This window comes from Furipterus horrens, unplaced genomic scaffold (assembly GCF_987537825.1).
Source record: "Furipterus horrens unplaced genomic scaffold, mFurHor1.1.pri manual_scaffold_4, whole genome shotgun sequence".
NCBI classification, from domain to species: domain Eukaryota; kingdom Metazoa; phylum Chordata; class Mammalia; order Chiroptera; family Furipteridae; genus Furipterus; species Furipterus horrens.
Genome location: NW_028327174.1, coordinates 35818441 through 35842622, shown reverse-complemented (window position 1 = coordinate 35842622; position 24182 = coordinate 35818441). Strand labels below are relative to the sequence as shown.

The window sequence follows — 24182 nt, the reverse complement described above, 5'->3', positions numbered from 1 at the left end:
GGAAGCCACCTAGAGTGGAAAATGGGTAGGCTGTGGAGCCAGTGAGAACAAATCCATGTTTTTGTTATCTCACTTGTTAATGACGTGACTTGATTAACAAGTCTTCATCTTATATGCACGATCAAATTTATTCATTTATCTTTTCCATCTGTTACTATTTATTTAATGCATATTCTATACTAGGGCTGATGGTAGATTCTGGGAATGGAGGGGTGACAAAACAGACACAGTCCCCGCCCTTGTGGTGTTTACAGTATAGTGATGATAGATATTATCAGACAAATCATGGTCTAATGATGATAACTGCTATGGTAAGAAGTAAAAGATGCTATTAGCATATAATAGGTGAACCTAATCAGGAGGAAAGGCAGAGAGGATATCAAGTAAACTTGTTTAGTTAATAAACTAGGTGTGAGAATTGGAGACACAGGTGCTTCTCCATGCAGGATCAGTCTTTAAGAGCCATAGGCAGCCTGACAAACAGGGACACCTGCAGTATGTGGAAGCAGGTAAATTCTAGCCAGAAGAGATTCTGCCCAGCCACACTGAGTGGGGAGACTGGAGCCCCACCCTAGGCACATGTGTTAGGAGCTACCGGCCTTTCTTTAATCTGATTAGCTCTTAATTTTCTCTGTTCTCCCTGGCTGTCCATATTGTGGACAATGTTCAGTGAAGAACTTTAAGGATATTGAATTGACTGAAGAATTTAGGTGCTGCCGTATTTATGATTTATGTTCTTAACCTTCATGCTTTTCAGACCTTTTTACACTTATTGTCTCTGTTACACATCATAGAATAGTGGGGTGCTAGAGCATCATCATACAATAATGATCATTTCAGATCTTTATTTTACACAAGTGGAAACTGAGGTCCCACAAGAGTAAATGCCTTGCCAAATGTCAGATGTCTGTTATGAAACAGAGATGATGTTCGAACTTGAGTCTCCAAACTTCTTTGTACTTTCTATTCTATCATTTCTTTAAAAGTATCTGACAGTGCCAGGAAATGGGGAGCTAAAACAAACATAAAGTTAATCTGTTAGAAACCATTTCCAGTAAAATCTGTCAGGAATGAAGTAACTGTCGATAGAGGGAAATAAATATCACACTCTTCTTTCTCATAATTACATATAACATCAGTTTTTGGTACTTTCCCCACCTTCCCTCTTTCCTCACCTTTGGATTGCACAAACCCCCCTGGACCTAAATAATTCAGGAAAAAGGAAGAGGGGCGCAGTTCTCAGAGAAGCACTGCAGAAGGAGAAGCACTGCAGAGGGAGAAGCACTGGGCCAGCAGCTCTGTCTACCCACCACCACACACGCCCACACGCATGCAGCTTGGGTGTCCCAGGCAGCCTGTGCGATTGGGTCTGCAGCCCACAAGTCCCATCCCCTCTCTAAGTCTTGGGTGACCCCATCTTCAGGTGTTGGGTTCCTCGCCTGTGCCACTCTCGGGCCCAATCCAGTCCCTTGCTTTCACTGGCCAGGTGTCTTTAAAACATAAAGATTGTTTGTAGAGCAGTCTGGTCCTGTCTCAAAATTTTCTCCACTCACCCTAAATCACCCACACATAAACAGCAATTTGCCATCCTAAGAGGTAGGAAGAGTTCAGATACGTAATAATCTTTTCTCCTTTCTGGGCTTGGAGGCTGGAGGAGCAGAGAAAGGTGATACTGTCAGTGTTCTCTAGAAAATCTGAAGCTGCTAAAAACAAAAACAAAAGAGACTAAAACTGAAAAGACATCAGTTAAATTTGTCCTTATATCACCCTGCAAGATAAATATACTTCTGTTTAGTGTTCTGCCCACCTGCTTTTCATTGATGACCCTTCTCCCTAGACTTCGTTTTCTGGTTCCTCATGGTCTCCCACTTTGGTCTTCTCTGTCAGCCTTATAAGTGCAGATGGCTCTCCAGCTCCTGTCACTAGCCCTCTTCTTGGTATCCTCCAGCACTTCTCCAGCTTGAACGTGCATATGAATAATGTGATCACCTTGCCAAAAAACAAATTATAACTCATTAAGTCCAGAGTGGCATCTGAAACATTTCTACCCAATCCCCAGGTGACAAGAAGGCTGCTAGTCCTCTAACAAGGGTTTACACTTTTCTCTGAGAAAGTTTACCTCTTCTTTATTTTAAAACATATTTGTATGTATTTTGGGAGGTGAGTGCTTCTTCTGAATTCTTGAATATTATCTTGGTGCAAATAGCTTCTCTATGTCCTTCTTCACCTTTGGGTCCTTCTCAAGCTTCAAATCTGCATGTTCAAATGCTTTGGGGACATTGCAATGCAGGTCCTACCACCATCTCAGCAGGACAAGTGCAAAACCTGACTCACCATCCTCTAACTTTCCCAATGGATCCCACTTCCATTGAGGATATCATGAAGTGGTAGAATTTCAGAACAATGTCCACCAGCATCCTGGTGCCCTAAACAGACCCCGCCCCCCCCCCCCCAAAACAAACCCAAATGTTTGTCTATTTAGAAGAATCGGGGATATAATCTTGAGGCAATAGCAAATGAAAAAAAGTGAAAATCTGTTTGAAAGTATTTTCTCTAATTTGCTTGGGTCATAAACAAAGAAACTGTCAAGGCAACAGGCCACTAATGGAGTATTAATACAGTTAGATGTGACTAGGTTACCTTCAGCATCCTAAAGTCTGTAAACATTGGTATTCAATAAGAAGAAAGGTTTTTATTTGGCTATTATTATATGCACTGTAACCTAAATAATATGTGTATAACATAATGCATATATAGATATATACACATGCACATATATATACACCCATACCTATTTATATACATGTATACAGGTACTGCAATAGTTGTTTACATGTGTTAGCTTGACTGAGCCTTAAGTCAGACATCAAGCTTTGACATTTTTACCGTGCCATCATTTGGGCAATCTCTATCTGTCCTTGCACTGCGACCTAGGAATTTTCCATGTAGACCTACCTGGTATTTTTTCATGGGCTATGTTAGACTTATATTCAGGGCAAACTAGTGACACAAAATGAAGAGTTGTCAATGGTATTTGTTGGAGGATAATTTGGAAGGGATAGATGATCAGGACAGTTTTCACAGAAGGAAAAACAATTAAGCGGATCTATTACAACGGCCTCCCAGTGGGTCTCCCTAATAGCAACCTCCTCTGCAGCATGGCCACGGTAAACTTTCTGAAAGCAAACCTGATCTTAAGGGTCCTTTGACCTTGTCTGGTGCTCCATCACCTACCACATGAAACGCAAAGGTCTTCACAATATGGCCCCAACTCCCATCATCTCTCCTCATACCTACTCACTGTACTCTCTACTTTTTTGTGACCTCCAAAATGTCCATAGTGGGAGTCTCCATGCAAGGAGCCTCTGAAAACTCTTCTCGGAGTCCATGGACCTCAAATTACAGATCCCTTCCATAGATTAGCATTGATCAATATGGTAGAGTACCTGACAATGGCTTGTTTTACTTAAGATCTTAAATTGAAAAATTAGTCATCTTTAGGTTATAAATCTGCATTAAATTTGGAGGGGATGTCTAGCAAAGTAAAGCATCTTTAGATAAAAAATTATTCCTTTAGTTATGATTTTAGAAAATAGAGTAGATCAAATTTGAGTCTATTCAGAGAAGAACATTTTCCCTATGAATTTAATTTTAATTTGGAAAGGATTAAGGGCAATTCAATTCAGACAAAATTTTTAATATCTTTAAAATGTCTTCTCCCTTCATGTTATTTGATTTGAGAAGATCGATGGATTGAATAAATAATTGAGAGAAGGGGTACTGGTTCATGGCCAGAAAAAGGCCTACACATTCTGAATCAGTTGATTGGAAACAGAAAGCTGGACTCCACAGGCCTTCCAGGCCCCCAAACCTTTCTTACTGAAGCCTAATGAGGGCTATGTGTCCAGGTAGCTCCTTTTCATCTCTGCAGGCATGCAGGGACTTCCTTTAAGTCTTTATTCTTTTAAAAGTGGCCTCCCTAACTCAGTATTCACTTCACTATGACTCAACTTTCATAACACCATGAATCCACATTGATGACACCATGACTCAGAATTCACAACATGACTCAGCATTTCATGTTACCATGACTTGGCATTCACAATGCCATGACTTGGCATTCAAGTCAACATGACTCAGCATTCACATAAACATGACTCAACATTTCACGACACCATGACTTGGCATTACAGATACCCGGGACTCAGCATTCTCAACACCATGACAACCATAACAACACAATGACTCAGCATCTCACGACACCATGACTCAGCATTCATGTACCCATGACCCAGCATTTCATGTCACCATAACTCAACATTCTAGACACTATGACTTGGCATTTCCCATCACTGTAAAGGTAGGACAGATAGTAAACCAAGGCATGGAGGAGGAAGGAGACATGTCTTACCCATTAGCTCAGCAGTCCTGAGCCTGGTCTGGTAAAATTGCCAGGTGTTCTGAAGATCACAAGAAAAACCTCCATGGTAGAGGTTACAGTGAGAGCCTAGGAGGTACTGCCCTGGCCTCTGCAGGTGTGTCCCAGATGTGGGCGCTTCTCTACACAGCAATGGCACAGAACCAATGAGCTCCTATGGGCTTACAGTGAAAACATTTAAACTCATTTTTGTAAACAGAGTCTTTCAGGATAAAGAGATTAAAAAATGTAAGGGTTAGTGAGCTCCAAAGGGTGTCTGTGCATGTGTATTTAATCTATATATTTTATATATACAAATTTTTAAAAAAGATGTAGAAGCGATTTAGAGGACTTAAAATTTTCAACAGCTTCTCAAGCAAAATATAGTTTGATAAATGTATTTTTTTAATGCCAGATGCCACTTGGCTGGCACCTGCTTAGCTGACATCAAGTTTACTTTGTGGAATGAAGTTTTCTTTGGAGCTGAGGGAATTCTCTCTGAAAGAAAATCCTGCCAGGTTCTTCATAAATATGCCAACAGAGTCTTCTGCTGGACTGAAGAGATCAGAGCAAAGCAGACCTCAAGAAAGCAAGCCAAACCCTGGCTGGTGTAGCTCAGTGGATTGGGCACTGGCCTGCCAACTAAAGGGTCACTGGTTTGATTCCCAGTCAGGGCATGTGCCTGGGTTGCCAGCCGGGTCTCCCAGTTGGGGGTGCTCGAGAGACAACCACACATTGATGATTCCCTCCCTCTCTTCCTCCCTTCCCTTCTCTAAAAATAAATCAATAAAATCTTTAAAAACATATTTTTTAAAAGAAAGTCAAGTTCAGTCATTAGCAGCTTCATAAACCCTTGGTTTAACTGCAAATCTATAGCTGATGTTTTGTCACAAAGGATTTCAGAAATGTGTTCTGTTTCTACAGCCAGAGTCTGAGTCCACTGGTCTTAGCCTTCAGCTGATCAGATGAGAAGATGTAACCAATGGCTCAACCTGGCTGCCGTCAAATCTAGTCAAAATAAATCATGGGTTAAAGACATCTTAGAATGCCTTTCAAAAATTGACACTTGAGACCGGAAAGATTAGAATTTTATCTATCAAATTAGCTGCATTCATCTCTTGAACTGAGGCTGCCAATATATCAGAAATCAAGCTGATCACAGCTGAGAAATATTGAAAGAAACAACTCCCAAGGGGGATGTGAGCGCCTTCAGCCAAAGGAAACAAACACAAATAATCATATAAACAACCACTTTCAGTTAATTCCTAGTAGGGAGCCGCTTCCCTGCTAGGTGCCACGTCTGAACAGCGTAAAGATTCTGAATTTAGGGCAACGCCTCAGCCCATTGGATGAGGACACATGGCGCTTCAGCGAGGCTGGAATCTTTAAGCGATGGTTTGTCTCTCACTCCCACAAAGGGGAGGCACGGGAGGTGGCTACACGTTTTCTTTGTTGAAGTGCAGGGGATGGAATTCAGAACTCTGAAGTGGATGAGAGGATGGCTGGCCTCCTGGTTCTGACAGGCAAGCCAAACCCAGCAGAAGGCACACCGCTCCTCCACGCTGCATTGTGATCCTTAAACACGAGGCTCATTTTAAGAGGGAGGCACTGTGCCGCTGTGGGTTTCATGACAAAAGTACGATACACCCTTTGCTCATTTCTAATCACCGGGACCAGGGAGATGCATTCCCTCTCCTGTCCGTGTCTAAACGGAGCTGCTTCACTGGCCTGAGGCCGTGGTGAACTCTACAGGCCACAGTTCAGGGGGGATCAGAGCCAGGTTTTGAGGACTCTGGCCCTAGTGTTTCCTAGGGGGCGCTCTTGGACGTGATAACAGAGTGAGATGGAGGGGATTATGCCGGTCTTATCAACGTGTTGTAGTAGTCTGCTGAGGCTTCTGTAGGCAAGGACCACAAACAGCGGCCTGAACAACAGAATTTCATCTCCCAGCTCTGGAGGCCAGGCATCCAAGATCAAGGAGATGTCCGGCTGGTTCTGTCTGTGGTGGTGAGGGGGGCCTGCTCCAGGCCCACCTTCTTACTGTCCTCTCTCTGCGTCTCTTCTCATCTCCGTCCAAATTGCCCGATTTTACAAGAACATCACTCAGACTGGGTTAGTAGTCCCACCCCAGTGATCTCATGTTAACGCATCACCTCTGCAAGGGTTCTATCTCCAGATACAGTCACATTCTGAAGACAGGAGACAGACAGGAGAGGAGAGGAAGGGAAGGGGGCTTGGATAGAGAGCCAGGATTCGATGATGGGGAAGGGTAGGGTTACAGAAGATCCATGAGATCTGGCTCGGGTGGCTGAGTGAGGGGCCCAATAATGATAATAATAGCTGACATTCGTTAGTTCATGTGTTCAGTCAACAAATATCCACTGAGCATCTTCCTCATGCCAGGCACCATTTGTAGGCTTTAGGGATACGAACATAGAGGAAAGAAACAAAAAATTCCGGTCTCAGAGAACTTGCGTTCTGGTGGGGAGAAACATACAATAAAAATCCAATTAAAAAAGGTAAAATGTTAAATGTGTAATAAACAGGGGAAGAAAGAGGCTGGGACTGCAGAGGGCTAGGTGGGACTCAGTTTTAAACAGAGTGGTCAAAGTCAGCGCATGAAGAGGGACAGAGCAAAGGTGCAGGGAGGTGAGGCGTGAGCCCTGTGGACGAGAGAGGGGAAGTGCAAAGGCCCACATTGGGACTCCCTGCAGAGAGCGGGGTGTGGGGGTGTGGGGTTGGGGAGGACTGCTGCTTTGACCCCCAGCCACCCCACTGTAAAAGATTTCCTTATTCAGAATGAGTTGCAAGCCACTCAGGTTCTGAGCCCAGGACGGACATCATCTCCCTGGGTTTGGTCAGGCCATTCCTAACTGAGAAGAGACTGCAGGGGACACTGGCAGAAGCAGAGAGACTGGATGGGCAGCTATGGAGATGGTCTAGGCCCGAGTCAGGGGATCCCAGCCAGGCCTGAATGAAAATACTGGTTCTGCCTTTACTGTTTGTGCCTTTACCTCCCTGTGGCTCAGTTCCCAAGCCTGGTATATGGGGACACCACCTGCAGCAGAGCAGGCTTGGGGATGTAAAACCATGGCAGTGGGCATGGCCCAGCATACAGCAGACCCTTTGGGGAATGCCACTCTTATCCAGCTGACTGAGCCCCAGGACTTTAAACCCCTGCTTTCTGTGTGACCTTGGAAAGGTTACTTACCCTCCCTGAGCTTGTTTTTCACATCTGTGAGTGGGGTTGTTTAGACCTGTAGGGATGCAAAACATAGCTGGACAGAAAGCAGACATTTCTGCCATATCTGGAAAGTAAGGAGAGGTAGCCAGCCCCCTGTCACAGGAGATATGGGAGCAGAAGTTGAAATTGTACTTGGTGAATTTGCTCTTGTACCTCTGCTAACAAACTCTGACAATCACTGCATACTTAATAGACGCCTGCCACTGGGCTGAGGAATCTGCATGTATTATTTGATGCATTAGCACTGGGCCTACACGCTCACTGTGAGCTTGCAGTGTCAGCTGCTATCACCATTTTGTCCTCACAGCTCAGCATTCTGAGGTAGAAGCTGGTGCTACTGTGATTCCCAATCCCCACTTTACAGATGTGGAAACTGAGGTAGAAAGAGGTAAAGTCACGTGTCTGGGGTCACTCAGCTGGTACACGGTGACCTGAATGCAGAGTCCATGTCCTTTTGGTTATAAACTCAGTGTGTGACCTTGGCCAGTTCCTGCTCTGCCTCAGGGCCCCAACGTTCTCACCTGCACAATAAAATGCCCCAGCTGACAGCCAGCTCTAAGTGCCAGCTGCATGAATACACCATCTTGGGTGCTCTGGCCCAGCTGGGCCCCTGGCAACCCAGAGTCAGGAGAGGGAATAGAATTGATTTATTTTAAACCAGTTGTTACACAGCAATAGGTGAGTAAAACAGCACTAGAAACACACATCTGTTGAGTGCCTACTGTGAAACAGACACTGTGTTAGACACTAGAAGCAGCTCAGGATTTGTTTTCTGAATTCAGAGCCTGGTAGGGACCTTTAACTTCTTCCTACTGTGGTCTGAACCAACTGGGCAGTGGCAGGTACTGTTTCTCCAGGGATGGCATCAGCAGCACGGAAAACACTCTTGGAGATGAGAGGAGGCAAAGTGGGCTGGGTCCCAAGCAGGGCAGCCCAGGAGGCACTGTGTATCAGGTCTTCCCTCCATGGGGTATGTGGGAGATGCCAGGGGCCCCTCAGCCAGTTGGCAGTGCATGATCCCCTTGTAAGTGGGGTGTGGCAGCCAGCTTTGGGGTCCTATAGGGATAGGAGAAAAGAGGCTGCTAGGGGTAAGGGCAAAACCGACCGCAAGCCAGGGAGAGTGATAAGGGAGAGAGTGATAAGGACTGCATGCCCTGGTCCAAACAGACACTTGGACTTTGGCATGAGCTGCCCCTGCCAAACTCAGTTCTCCTGTCACGGCACCCTGCCCCCACCCTGCATGTGTTCACCTGGCCTCCTCGCTTCTTTCTGTAGGGCAAGTCCTTACACCCTCACCCTTCCCTGCTCGTCAGTACCCGCTCATCTTTGACACTCCTCTGGGAAGCACCCAGTAGGTACTCAAGTGTTAGTTCTCTTCCTCTCACGGTTTGGAGACCTGGGCATACAGAGCTCCAGGAAAAACAATGTTTTCTTTCACTTTTGAAATAAAAGGCAGGCATTTAGTTTCTTAATTCAGTTTCACTTGGATGAAGCTGCTACCTTTTCAGCAATGAGTCTTTAGTTATATTAACATTACTTTTTGAAAAAAGTAATCTTGTGTTACTGATATGTAGACATAGTTTCTTTGGCAACTTTTAAAGGAAATAAAATTATACTTTAAAACAGTAAATGCACAGCAAACAAGTCAGCAATGTAATGCCCCAATGAATCCTGAAAATTTATTATTTGGGAGAACATCAAATATTGATCTTTTGTTTTACAGCTCATGATAATCATCAGAAAATATACACTTTGAAATGAAAGTCAAAAGAATAATTACATATAATACAGACTACAGATACTTTATTTGTACATAAGCAAAGCAGTACTAAAAGCATATTTACGTGTCCACAATTAGTGAACGTGGCAATTTCCTGTTTAAAGCTGCAGCAACTCAAATCCTCCTTGGGTCAATAAGGACAGACAGATTGAGAAATACATTTAGGGCTATCACCATGTCTGGCTGTAAACCTATGTTTTTAATCTTTCCCTTCCCCCCATATATATATGTATATACTTTATTGCCTTTATATTTCTGCTGGTTTAATATAATCAGTATACTAAATAGTAATCTGCATTTATTTGGTTTCTAAAAATATATAAAATGCATTGGAATAGAGCTCCTGCAGCTTTCAAGCAGTCGCGGTCCTGGAAATGGAAAGCAGCAATACTGAATAAATAGCGGTTCTTTTGTCTTCTCCATACAGCTGATGGCCTTCACCCAAAACTTAAAAATACTGTAGCAAATAGTATAAACATGCAATTAAAAATGAACATAATACAAAAGTAATACTTATGAGCAAAATTTTATACAATATAGATTAATAAAGACAACTTGAGAAGAGGGATGTGAACACAGCACTGTTATTTACATATAAATTAAGGCCCAATTTTTCAAAGGCAATGCACACAGGGAACTGCCCATCTGCCCACACCCTTTGCACATCTGAAATCAAGAGGTTTTGCCTTTTCCATATTATTTCCTCAATCCATTATTATAGTTCTAATTTGGAAAGATGGCCACAGAAAGGTTTTAATAAAGTTCCTTGTTTTGCTCTTATTCACAAAGAAAAGTTTCTTTTTATGCATGTAAAAAATTTACTTATGCTCTGAACACAATGCTTATTTGCTCTTCTTAAACACTGTTAAAATTCACATTTCACACCGTAAATCCTGTATTTTTATCATACCAGTCTTGTCTGAGCTCTAGTTGACTAATTATGACTAATTTGAACTACGGGAATTGACAGTTAGTCTAGTGATGATTGGAGGAACTGAATGGGTAACTCCTATTAATACCAACAGAAGCTTCACATATAAATTCCTTGTACTTGAAGACAAAATACAAATGCTAATAATCCAAAGTATCTCATAAGAACAAAAAAAGAACTGTGGCAACCCACTACAGATCATTCTATGAGGATGACAGATACTCAAAGGGTCATACATACTAATGCTATTTTCAATTATTCCTTGGTAAAAAAAAAAAAAAAAGTCTCCTAATGTATTTAATATTTGTAGAAAAATCACAATAAAAGAACTTGCTGTATAATAACAAAGAACTTGTCATCTAAGTTATTGTTTAGAACCTGAATATTCCCCAGACGCAAAATTTTATGTTTGGCATTTTTGTATACCATTGCAACGCCCTCCTCTGCAATGTATCCAAAGATGTGGCACTTAATCGAACTCATTTGTATTCATGATGAATAAAAATAATTAGGAACAACTAAAATATTTTTAAGGTGTTCTTGGAAAATAAGTTTTCTTTGCATTATTTAAAAAATGATTTAGAAAATATTTCTTAGAGGTGTGCTTCCAGAAGTAATATAATTGATTAAAAAGTACAGCTGCTCAATTCATCAAATTCATGTTTACAGACTCTCCTCATCTAGGAAAGAGTACTTTCATCTGTAATTAGATCCATAAAGATTATTTGTCAGTCTAAAAATTCAGATGAAGCTATTGGGTTACCTATGATACTACTGCAAGGTGGTAGGATGCTCCTGGTCTTTCTTTACAGTTATTAGATTAATGCTGGTAATAATTTACAACAATTAACTTGGATATTGACTTTGTGTTTCTCATGGCATGCCAAGGCATCTTTTCAATTTACAATTGCAAGGTCTAATATATCTTTAGTTTAACATTTTGACTTAAATAGAATGTGATCAATTTATAAAAAATATTTTTCTTTGTGAATAAGATCACAATTTCTCTGAATAACAATAACAAAATGACTCAGTATAGAATGAAACCCTTTAAAAATAAGGCATATATCAGGCATACATAAATCATTATTGTCACAAAATCTACAAATTATTTTGATTTTTTAAATTCTCATAATTTTTATATGTATATATGAAATAACTATTATAAATTGAAAAGAAATGTGTATAGGTTGTGGTTAATTTAGGTAAGAATAATATTTCTCAAGTTATTTGCAAAGTACTATAATGGAAAGGTCAACTCAGTAACTCCAAGAACCCAAAGAAAATAATATCTTTAGTCGAGGTCTGCCATTTAGCTGGGCTAGGAAAGGCAACTCTGCATTATTACTTTCAATTCTCTAGAAGCTTCTATATATTTTCATAGCCATTCTTATAATTTTCCATTGGAAACCTAAATATAGCAGCATTCTTAGCATTCATTAAATCAAAAATAAGTCAAATGTGTTAAAACATCCAAAGCTGCCCTCATGCATAAGCTATAACATACAACTTTTTATTGTTACCATGGCATTAATATACTAATCAACTCTTACTTCGTTGCATGTAAATAGTACAGAGAATGTATTTTCCTCAGAATTAAAAACTATAAATTTCAGAAAAAGGTCTTAATTATATATTGTACCAAATTTTGATCAGAGGGAATGTAAAAATGGAGGTATCTGACCACATCTGTTTGATATTACTTGTGAATCTTAGTTAAATCACTACTCATGGGAGGGGTGCTGACTCATTTTTGGTTTTATAAATAAGAAAATATATATACAAATGGAGATTAATGTCCTATAAAATTCAAGCTCAAAAATGAAAACAAATACTGATTTTAAGTTTATTTCCTTGTTAAAAAGTGCCTAACTTCAGCCCACTTTCTAAGTGATTGGAGAAATTGCAATAGTCCTTAATTTATAGAGTAAACCCATGGGTGCTTATGCTGTAAGATCATACAAATGAAGCGGGTTATTTTAAGAATGTATCACTTAAAGCAATCTTCCTGAAGTAGACTGACCTGGCCCTCAGGTAGCTCTAACTTATGTATATTGTGGCCATTCTGAGGATCCATGAGAGGGAGGTGGTAAGGCAGGGCAGAAAGACAGCACAACACTAGGAACCACCTGGCCTGTCTGGATAGTCAACATTCACATCCGTGTTAACAGTGTCGGAAGCACTGCAAACCTTTTAAACATACAATCTGCCTCATGAAAATAATTCTGCTCTGGTACATGGTCATTCATATACTGAAAATATTCTAAAGAAAAGATTAAACTCCAGATTAAAAAGAAAACCTGAATTGTTTCACCAAATTAAACAATGGTTAGGACAGGTTCACAAAATAAATGCAAGTGGGTCCTTTACGAGCCAGTGTCCACGGCGGAGCACCCTATGACACTGGTGACTCAGCAGTACACGGCAGGGGTCTGGCAACATGCACACGAAGTCATAATCACACAGGATGTAATGAAATTCAGTCACAAGATAAGTAGTAATAAAAAATATTAAAACACTGACATTCACACAGTAATTGATTACATGGAATAAATTAAATTAAGCCAATCACATATTTCTCTTGACTCTTTAAGTCACGGTTTTATTTATGTTTACACACAGTATAATACTTTTCTAATGCTCTCAAAATGCTACAAATAAAAATGAAGGCTTTGTATTACAGCTGTTTGATAAAAATGTCAACACTGTTGATGTGTGAAAACATAGTTTCTTTGTTCTTTAGCATCAATGCACAGGGTATGGCTCCAAGTGGTCTGCGATTTAGGACAGAAAAACGGTATGAAGGCTTGTGAAATACATCCTCTGTTCGTCATTGGCACAAATCAAAGGAAGAATTTTTACTGTCCATGGTACCTTTATTGTGTCTCTCCCCTAAAGACAGATAATGTTATACATATATGCCTTCGGGATTAAAACCAGATGAGATAGGATTCTGTAGAATACGAAGGTTACTGGGGAGTTGCCGAGATGAACCAGGCCGCTTCAGGGACCCACACTGGAATGGTGCCTCTAAACAGGAAACAAAGAAAGTCATTTGAGGGACTCATCTACGTGGAGTACTGAGCACTGTGACAAATTAAGAGTTTTTCCTGCCCTAAGGAATCAAAGAACATGCAGTGACGATTACATGTGGGTCCTGGGGTGGCAGAAAAAGGCTAACTTTGCTTGACCATCCCAGTTGATAAACCAAGATTTCAGTGATCTGAACACTTAGAGATCTTTTAAAGAAGGTGAGCAATTTGCTTCTCTTTGTTGGTTGTTCAGACCATATTCATATACCGATTTACAAGTTTCTTTTAAATATCAGCTCAAATTTATTAATTTTAGGAGAGGAAGAAGGGGCATTAGAAACAGAGAGAAGCTAAAACTCAGACTATTACTCATACATACTTTAGGAAAACAATAGAAGATCTGGTGATATCATGCTCATTTAAGTAAATAAGTTAAATATTATTGATTTTCCCCAGAAACAGTTAAGTACATCAAACAAATTTTTAAAATACCCCAATAATTAGCTTTAAATGGTTAGGATAACACTTCTACTCAACTGGTGAGAAGTAGAAAAAGAAAAAAAGCGAATTTCTCAACATCTTACCCCTTTCTATGTCTGCGTGTGAGGCCTCTACTTCAATGGGTTCCGCTGGCAGAACGGTCACTTTTGTCCCTGTCTGCTGGATAAATTGTTGGAGATTGACTTGTCGCAGCTCTTTAGTCAACTGCTCCAGTTCTTGTTCTTTGTCCTAGATAGAATATATATTTTTTTAATTTGAGGATTCAGTATTGGCCAGCTAAAAGACACCCTGGTGACAGTCCATCTGCTACAGGGGTTGAGTGTGGGATACTCGCTTCCCCAAGAACGCATCTAACAAATCTGGTTTCCATTCGTTCCAGTGTTTTACAGCAATCCTGCTAAGCTGTTAACAATTAAATTTCCCTATTATCCTCTTCATAACTGACTGTAGAATGAACAGTCATTCGCTCCATGAGATTCAAAGTTCTTGTGGTTTTGCTTTAAGTTCTCCTGAGATCTGTGATTGAGATTTATAGCACGGCGTGAGGAAAGCAGGATTCCCACAGGAGCCTCACGACGGGGTGTTTAAGTCTTTGAAGAAGACAGTGTTGAGAACCAAATAGCCCTAAAGGAAGGCGATCAGGTTTGGACAGCTGGAAAGGTCTAAAAGCAAGGAGAGGCATCCATTCTATGATTTAAATGGTTTTTCTCCTCTTTCTCTCCTAGGCTGAGTGTGTCTGAGGACTGGGTAGGGACAGGGAAGACACTGAGGAAAGAGTGGGTGTTTACTTACTTTGAGGGTAGTGGGTACTTACAGATATGTTACTAGTTAGATTATTAGGTATCTTTCATTAGGCAGTGGGATTTACTAGCAGTGATTGTCATAAATTAGTGTTTCCTGTTAAGTAATCTCAAAGGCAACACAGTTGTACCCTTAAGTGTCAAAATGAATCCAAAGAGTAAAATACTGGCAGATCAGAGGTTAACAACCTTCAACTGAGTGAGAAATTCCCGATTTTCAAAATAGGGGAGGGTAGTTTATCTCTCACTATATATAATGACAGCGAAATAGTCTCAGTTCTTCCCGACACCTTAGCTTTTCCCGCTTTTGGAACGGTCCATGTTCTAAAGCAGCTCTTTTCAGACTTCAGTGCGCAGGTGCTCTCTGGAGACCCTGTTGTAACACAGACTGCAGGTTTCTCACAAGGGTGCCCTGGGGCCGCATGGGTCACACTTTGGGCAGCAAGGTCCTAAACCAGCACCACCCAGATCAGCAAGCCCTAGGCACGTGCTGCCGAGCCTTGAAATGTGGCCAGCTGTGACTAGAAACAACTTTAAATTTATTTACTATTTGTAAACTGCTTTACCGAATATCATTTAATTTTAAGTCATTTACATTTAAGTAGCCACGTTATAATCAACTCTTAAAGATACCTCTTTGCAACTCCCATGACATCAGCATGCTTTCTTTTCAAGAACGGGTATCCAAGAAACATAAGCTGAGTGATCAGGGTACATGGGATGAGATGCAAGTGTTCTTAACACTCAAACTCCAGAGAGGGAAAGTCAGAGAAGGGCTTTGTGCTCCTCTCCTCGGGAATGCAAGGAGGGGAATGTGGACGGGGGAGAAGGGAAGGGAAAGAAGACGGGCTCAGCAACAACGGAGAAGTGACAGATGAGCAGCCAACTAGCCACACAATGCCTGGGAAAGCAATCCTTGGTAATCTCTTTTGGCTTTGGGTTTCTCTGTCTCTAAAAGGAGAAGGTCAGATTCTCTATCTCATCATTAGTGTCCCTTCCAGCCGAGATTCTAGTCGCCTGTGCCCCATTATCCAACGCTACACCTGCCACAGTAAGACAGCTCCTTCCATGGAGCCTGGATCAGCGTGGATCTGGCTCTCTTGGTTTGGGTCTCCCCTGTAAGCTTTATGATAACTCACAAGAATTCTAAAAAAAATTGTAAACTAAGGAATGTGTCTAACCTTAAACAGAAGAGAAAATGGACAGTCATTAGGGACGTCAAAAATATATTAATTCTTTTAAATATAGATGAAACATTCTCTTTGTAAGAATGTTCTTACCTGCAATCGCTTGGTGGCTTGCCCAAGAGATCTTTCCACAGCTTTAATGCCGTTTTCCAGCCTCAGACTCTGCTGGCCTTGAATGTCAATTTCCCCTTTGACCTTACCGATTTTTCCTTTAACCTCTTCCTCATTGACTTGTGCCTCCTGCACTTCCCGTTGCAATTTTTCTGCCTCAAGACCGCTTTCCATAGTCTGGATCTGAGCCAAATAGTCCTTTAATTTGCTCTCACATTCTGTTATTTTCTGTCTTATTTCTTGAAGCTGATCCTTCAGCTGTTTTTCATTTTCCTGTTCAATCTGTAATTCATTTTCCCAAAATTCTTCCTCTTCAATTTCTACATCATTTCTTTTGATCTTTTGTTCCAGGCGGACAATTTCCTCTTCAAGGTTGGAATTATATTTTTGCTCCCAAAATCGTATTTCTATTTCATTTGATTTTAGCTCTTTCTCAATGGATTGAAGCTTCTCTGTCTGCAAATGGATCAGCTTCTTTAACTCATCTGCTGTCGTTTTGCAGTTATTCAGCACCTTTTGCTTAAATTCAGTTTCTTTACCTTTTCCAAAAATTTCCATTAATCCTTTGGCACCTCCTGTAAATGTTAATGATTTCCTTTTAGGTTCTCTCCGTTTGATTGATTTGTCAATCTGAGGCCTCAGTTTGGCTAAGGGGGGCAAACTCTGCCTGTATAAAGTTCTTTCAGGAATTCGAGCCACACTGTCTGAAGTGGGTCGCTCACTGAGAGAGGGTCCCGTTCGACGCAAGATGAGCTGCACGTCACTAGCATACTGTCCCCATTTGTTCAGAGATATGATAGGGTTTTCATGAGGTGCCAAGTGTCTTTCAGTATCTCTCCATTTTTCTATTAGAGTGTACCTTCCAGTTCGACCTAGAATAAAAAGATAAGAATAAACTGTCAAAATGGCACATGCAACAGCTAAAATAGTGAAATAGAAGATGCTATTTGAGAATCGTGTCTTCTTGGTTAGCATTGAGGCCCAGTCAATGATGCCTCTGCAACTTTCATGTAAAGATATTGAAATCCTGAAGACAGATAATGGCATAAACCTATAGGATGTGAATTGCATATACTCTTCAGACTTGCTTAGAAAGTCTACTTTATGCTTGAAACCTCAGTGAGAATCTTATGCTTCTGTCAAATACCTGATTGCCTAGACCTTCTAGCTTTGGGCAAGACCTCCAGCTGAAACAAAGAAGGACACTAGAATGTAAGTGGTGAGGGCCTGGTCCCAGGAACTAGGTAGAACTTCAAAACCTAAATAAATTTCCACTTTGTGAATCCTCTGCTTTCTTCGCACATCAGGACTTGGGAAAGTTGGAGGCCCTTTTCTCCACCTGAAAGGAGACATGAAGCTGGTGGACAACCTGCTACTCAGCTACAAGGCAGCTGGGCAGGTCTTTCCTCTGCCCACTAGAGCCTGGCAAACCCACAGTTCACACAGCAGGTATCTTCCTGCACACTTGTGGCAAATAACAAAAGCGCCTCACTGAAAACAACCCTTCAAAATAATCTCATATAAAAAGAGGGGTCTTGTTCAGTTTTGATAATAGCAGCTTCAAAGATTCTTCTGAAAAATTTAAATGGCAAAAATAGTATTAAAAATAAAAACAGAATAAAATTGTATTTTAATTAAAAAACAAAAAACAAAAAGCACATAGTGAACCTAACTAGTAATTATGGAAGATAAAGTTTCAGAAGACGATATCATGCCATTAGCTTGAACATACTTCCTAAATATTTCCACTTAAGGTGAATGGTTTGGATGGGTTACATTAAGTGTCCATTAGACACCTGAAACTAATATAATGTTATATGTTCATTATATCTCAATAACAAGAAGTGTCCATTAGCAGTCCATATTATTACAAAGAAAAAAAAATGACCCTGCCATCTAGCAATGAGTTTTTTGTTTTTTAATCCTCACTGAGGATATGTTTATTGATTTTAGAGAAAGAAGAAGGGAGGGGGGAGGGAGGGAGGGAGGGAAGGAGGGTGGGAGGGAGAGAGAAGGGAGGAGAGAGAGAAACATCGACTGGTTGCCTCCCATACACACCCTGACCAGAGGTGAACCTGCAACCTTTTTAAAAAAAATATTTTTATTATTTTATTTTATTTATTTGTTTTTAGAAAGAGGGAAAAGGAGAAAGAGAGGGAGAGAAACATCAATGTGTAGTTGCCTCTCACACGCCCCCAACTGGGGACCTGGCATGCAATTCAGGCATGTGTCCTGACTGGGAATCGAACCAGTGACACTTGGTTCGCAGGCTGATGCTCAACTCACTGAGCCACAGCAGCCAGAGCTTGAACCTGAAACGTTTTTGGTGTACAGGACGACACTCCAACTAACTGAGCCACCCCGCCAGAGCTTCCCTGCCTTTCTAAATTTCATTACCTTCTGAACCAACAGTAAGTAGTATTTTCTTAATTATCATCTCATTAAATGGAGATCTATCTGGATATGTAAATACTCATACCCATGTCTGCAATTTAGAAGTAGCACATGAAAAACTATATTGCTTTAAGGATATGCAGTGTTCTCCTTTAAGGAAACCTGAATTGTGGGTGCAGCTGAAAAGTTGGAGCTTTGCAGGCAAACAGACGGGAGTCATAATCGTGGGTAAATGACTTACTGGAAGTAGCATAATTTTACTTCCATATGGGATAGTAGCGGTACCTCACAGGTTATAAGAGTCAGAGTCAAGTGTAATAAGCATCTACCACAATACCTGGCCCATAGTTGATATTCAGTACATGGCAGCCAGTATTAAAGACATTGTTATTTGCATAACAAAAGGGCTGGCCAGAGACTGCCTTTAAATAGGGATGTGACATGACAATAATCTGACTTTTAAAAGAATCCTCATGCAACTTTCAGTGGCTCCTGACCATGTAATGCTGGACAGAGGAGAAAGAACAAAAGCTCTGGAGTTGGAAGGCCTGTGCTCAAATCTGCCTCTGCCATCTATTTACATGATTTGCACAAATTATTACATGTCCTTTAGCTTCAGTTTCCTGATCTATAGGGTGACAGTATTTTCTTACCTGACAATGTTGTTGTGAGAGTCAAGTGAGGTGTAAAATATAAAAATGTTCTGTAAAATGGAAAAGTGCTACACAAATATTAGTTGTTGTAATTATCAAAAATTCCTGGGCAAACAAAGGGAAAGAAAAAGAAAGCCATAGCACATTAGACTGGCTTCCTGAAATGTAATTGGTCCCTTAATGATTTTCAGGTTAAACATTACTGGAATCACTCCAAGAAAAGCCACATGACAAATCTGCAAGGCGCACACTGCTTCAAAGATCACGGCCCCTTGTGTTCTTGGCACCACTGCTTTTTAACTAATTTTAGGTTCTCACTCCTGCTATTGGGTCTCTGTATCCTCATCAGCGATATGAGGGCTTAGACTAGATCAGTAGAGCCCTCTCTAATTCTCTCAGGCCAATAAAGAATCTTTAAAAAGAAAACTCATTCATTATATTATACAAGCTAAATGAAACATTTTAAAGACTCTAATTTAGTCATAAGGAAATATAAAGCTTATTTTTCCAATGCTTAATAGTATGCTGCCCTCTAAGAATGTCTTGGTAGGAGATTATTTAGAATTGCTTTCACTGCCAGTTTCCCTGCTTTGTAAAATAATGCACATTTAGTGCAATTAGGCAAAAAGAAAAAAATTCCATCCAGAGATATAAAAAGCTTTGTTTTAAAAAAAAGTAAATGAATTAACAGCTTTGATTTTTATTATAGAAACTGGCTTTTAGGTAGTTTATGTGGAAATTAAATTCCATAATCATTTTTTAGAAGATTTTATTTATTTGTTTTCAAAGAGAAGGGGAGGAAGAAAGAGAGGGAGAGAAACACTGATGTGGGAAAAAATATTGATCAGTTGCCTTTTTCATGTGCCCAATGGGGACCTGGCCAGCAACCCAGGCGTGTGCCCTGACCTAGAATTGAACTGGAGATCTTTTGGTTTGAGGGATGATGCTCAGCCCACTGAGCTACACCAGTCAGGGCCCATAATCATTGTTTTTAATACCTATGCTTGGCCAGTTAATTTAGATAGACTAAAATTTCTCCCGCGAAACTCCTTTTAGTACATTTTATTAAATGGATACATTTAGTTCTACCATGCATACTACCTTGGTAACCTTAAAACTAATAAAAAGGAATATCTATCTATCTGTGATATTTGTTGTTTAAGTCGTTTTGGTACCTAGGACCATGTGTCCCATTAAGTATTGGTAAATAAAACACTGACTATACTTTTGAATAGTTGAAGCAACTGAGTATAATCCCAAGAATCATTAACTTCATATAAAGAGGAAAATCACATAAAGAAATTTTAATGCATTAACGGAATCTCACTGGATGACTGATGTAACTTAAAAGGAATAAGATAACAGATTATGCACACCCAACTTAAAGCAGAATATATTACTAATAAGTAATATGAAGTTTTTGAAAATATACATGAAAACTCAAATATTCAAATATGGGTTACCCAGAAATATTATGCCCTCATATCAACCTTTTTTTTTTTTTAACTACAACCATTTTTAAATACAATTTTTGGGAATTTCTCCTTAAAACAAAAAACAAAAAAATCATAATTTAAGTCACATCTTGTTATTTATTCAACAACAAATATCTGTCACAAATAGTGTCAGACCCTGAAGATACAGATTCTATTAAACACCCTGAACATCAACTCTCTTCATAAGTTTTAGTTTTGACATCTGATTTTTGTTTCAGTATCAAATCTTCCTTACCCCAAAGATGAATACTGTGCATTATTCAAAAGTACATGACATAGAGCTGGCATTAATTTCCCATGAATTTAATGCTAATGTATTTTTTTGTTTCTGGATATATTGGAAGTAATGCCAGTAACACCTTATTCTTTATCCTACCCCACTGAATTATTCTGATAATAGATGCTTTGCTGAGCTATAAAATTTTTGATTCTTATGCACACTCTAGTGAACATCACTAATTCTTTTCATAATCATTTAGAATTCTTATAATTTAGAATTCATACAACAGAGCTTACATGGTATTTTTTCATAGTCTGTTAAATGACCTTGGTGCTTTCTTATACAAAACATACGCAATCTTATTTGGTTCTGTGAGTTAAGCACTATAGGTATTATGATCCTCAACTTAACAGTGATGAAATAAAAACTTAAAGAATTTAAAGTAATTTTCGGATGATATATTGCTATTCTGCACATTTGTCACTGAATCTTGCGTAAGTCCTGAGTGTAACTATTAAGATAATTTTTACCATAGAGTATTTATCTTATGATGACACTGAGATAAAAATCTCTGGCTCTAACCTGTCAGCCAGCTGTGCATCCAATCCAAAGTTAAATTATTCACTGTGTATTTTCCCAGTGTGTTGATGAGAATGTCATGTAATCACAGAATTACTGCACATTAATTTAAGAGCTACCTAGAATTATATGATATGCTTATTATTATTAAAAATAATAAAATATTGATTTCATAATGACGGACATTTATTATGCCTACTATTTGATGCATTGTGCTGGTTACTTCTCATAAATAACATTAACCAAAATAATAGCTAACACTTAACACTATAAACCACTAAAATTCGGGGGATTGTTTGTTAATGCAGCATAATCTAATCCATCTTGACTGAAGCAGGCTATGAATTATTACATGTGTTCACATGCATTAAAATTGTGAATGCTTACTTACTATTATAACTATTAAAACTGTAGAGAATGACCTTGGCTATTTAAAAAAAGCAGTATATTTTAGTACTAAGAATGTTTATTTCTTGTTTCAATGTAATTCAATCAATATTTTCTAATAGTTGTCCATTGAGATTATAGAGGGTAAACTAACACAGTATCATCATAGTCAGGAGCAGTGTCCTTGAACCAGACTACTGGTTTGAATCCCAATACCCTCCTTACTAGCTACATGAGCTTGGCAAATTATTTCACATCTCTGTGCCTCAGCTTTATCATCTGTAAGGCAGAGATAATAATAGTGCCATCCTCATAAGATTCTTGTGAGGATTAAGTTATGTGGAAAATTTAATTCACAATCTAGTAAGTGAAAAATGAAATTTCAAAACTATAAATGATTACGAAGAGTGACACCTTATTTTTAAAGTTCATCTACAGGCAAATAAAAAGCATTGCATACAGTATTTACTTCTAAGAGGAAGGATCATGAGTGATTCTTTAACCGTGTGTTTTGCGAAATTTCAAAATAGTCTACAACCAATAGCATTACTTTGTAAACAGATATAAAATAGATCAATTTGTTAAATCTTTAAAATTGACAATTTACACATGAAATTGAGTTAAATGTGACAATATAAAATATATTCTATTCCTTTTCTTCTAAAGGATCCTGTAACTTTAGAGATGGATGGGACGTTAGGTGGCCACCTGACTCAGCCTGTAGTTTACGGGAAAAAAATCATTCATTTATTCTCAAATATGTAGTGAGTGACTACCACATGCTAGACCTGGTTGTAGGCTGTGAGAATAAGCAATAACACAAGAGTGGTGGGTAACTGACAGTACACATGTAACTGAAGGTAGGTCTGCTGTCCACTATCCAACAGCTTTAAGGCCAGATATGCTGAAAATTTAGAACTTTTTAGATTTTGGCTATCCTGTAGTTCTATAATAAACATTAAATTTTCTAATGTAAAACGTATCAACGTTCATACCAAATGGAAAAAATATAGATTAAAAACAGCCTCACATCAAATCAGATCAATTTTCACTGCCAAATGAGTTCAAGTCATGAAAAGTGTGGCTAATAAATGAAGTATGATAAACTTTAGGCATTGAGAATTTTTTAGATTCTAAAATGTGGCTAATGGATCATGGCCTATATGTAATATGTCAGGTGGATACGTGGTATAGAGAAAAATAAAGAATATGGCAGATAGGGAGTATGTGAATGGGTGTGCAAGTGTGTGCATATGTGCATGGACCTGTGGTCAGGGAGGCCTCTGTGATATTTAAGCAGAGACCCAAGTGAATGAAGTTGGAAGGTAACTGGGTGCAGAGAGTATTCTCAGCAGAGAGAAGAGCAGATGCAAAGCTGGAGGTGATCATGTGCTTGATGTGTTTCAGAGGGATGATCAAAAGTAACTGACAGGAAAATGAGGTCAGAAGGTGAGGGGTAGAGTGGGGATTCATCTAGGGCTGTGAGGACCGTTGCATGGACTTTGGAATTTGCTGAGTGTCAGGAATCCCAGGGGTTGTTGGGAGAGGAGTGATATGATGCAACTATTTTAAAACTATTACTTTAAATCTGTTGAGAACAGACTGGAGGGGACCGGGATTCAGGGAATTGAGTTGGGAGTGGTAACTGCAAAAATCTAAGTGAGAAATGATGGCAGCAATAGTGATTGTGGAAAAAAGCACCAGGTTCTGGATATATACTGAAGGTTGTGCAGGTAGGATTTGTCGATGGATTTGGTTGTAAGCTATTAGAGCAAGAAAAAAAAAAAAATCAAAGAGCATCAAAGTTTTTGATATAATTAATTACAAGAAAAGACTTCTCATTTGCTGAGATGAGGAGGAAGACATTTGAGGGTGGGCAATGGTTAAGACACAGAGCCTGAGTTTTGATATTTTAAGTGTGAGATACCAGTTCTAGAACTGTGCTATTTACTAAAATAGATATTAGTCACACTTAATTTTAATTAAAAATTTATTTCCTCAGTCATACTAGCTAATTTCAGGTATTCACTGGCTGCATGTGACCAGTGGCTACCATTATAGACAGCACAGCAAACTTTTCTGTCCTTGGAGGAAGGCCTACTGGACAGGACTATCCTAGAAACTGTTTTATTGAGCACCTACTTCAGGCAAAGCAAGAGTGTAAGCAAGGTAAACAAGCAGGATGCCTTACTTTGGAGCAACTTCCAGAGAAAACCTAGAGTTCAGTATAAAATGTGGTTGGAAACTGATTTTGTTGGGGCAAACTATATGAAACATGGCTTCTTAGGATGAAGAGTCCACTCCACACAGAGCCCTCACTTCAATCAATTTGTTTCTAGTAGATGCTAGGTCTGGCCTCAGTTGAAGGAGATATGGGAACAATATCACAAGAAGTGAGAGCAGAGAAAAATGCTGACTCATTGGTACTTGAGATGACAGTCGGGACCAAG

General features: G+C 39.5%; 1 protein-coding gene across 2 annotated transcripts in view; it reads right to left on the bottom strand.

Moving 5' to 3' along the window:
* Positions 1 to 11540: 11540 nt before the first annotated feature.
* RASSF8 (Ras association domain family member 8) overlaps positions 11541 to 24182 on the bottom strand; it is a 95801-nt gene continuing 83159 nt past the window's right edge. For both annotated transcript variants that reach the window (XM_090275491.1, XM_090275492.1), the window contains 3 exons: positions 15986 to 16875; positions 13989 to 14133; positions 11541 to 13402 (listed from right to left, as the gene is read on the bottom strand). In XM_090275491.1, the coding sequence (XP_090131617.1) occupies positions 13281 to 13402; positions 13989 to 14133; positions 15986 to 16875 (1157 nt within the window). In that variant the 3' untranslated portion in view covers positions 11541 to 13280. The remainder of the gene's footprint in view (positions 13403 to 13988; positions 14134 to 15985; positions 16876 to 24182) is intronic.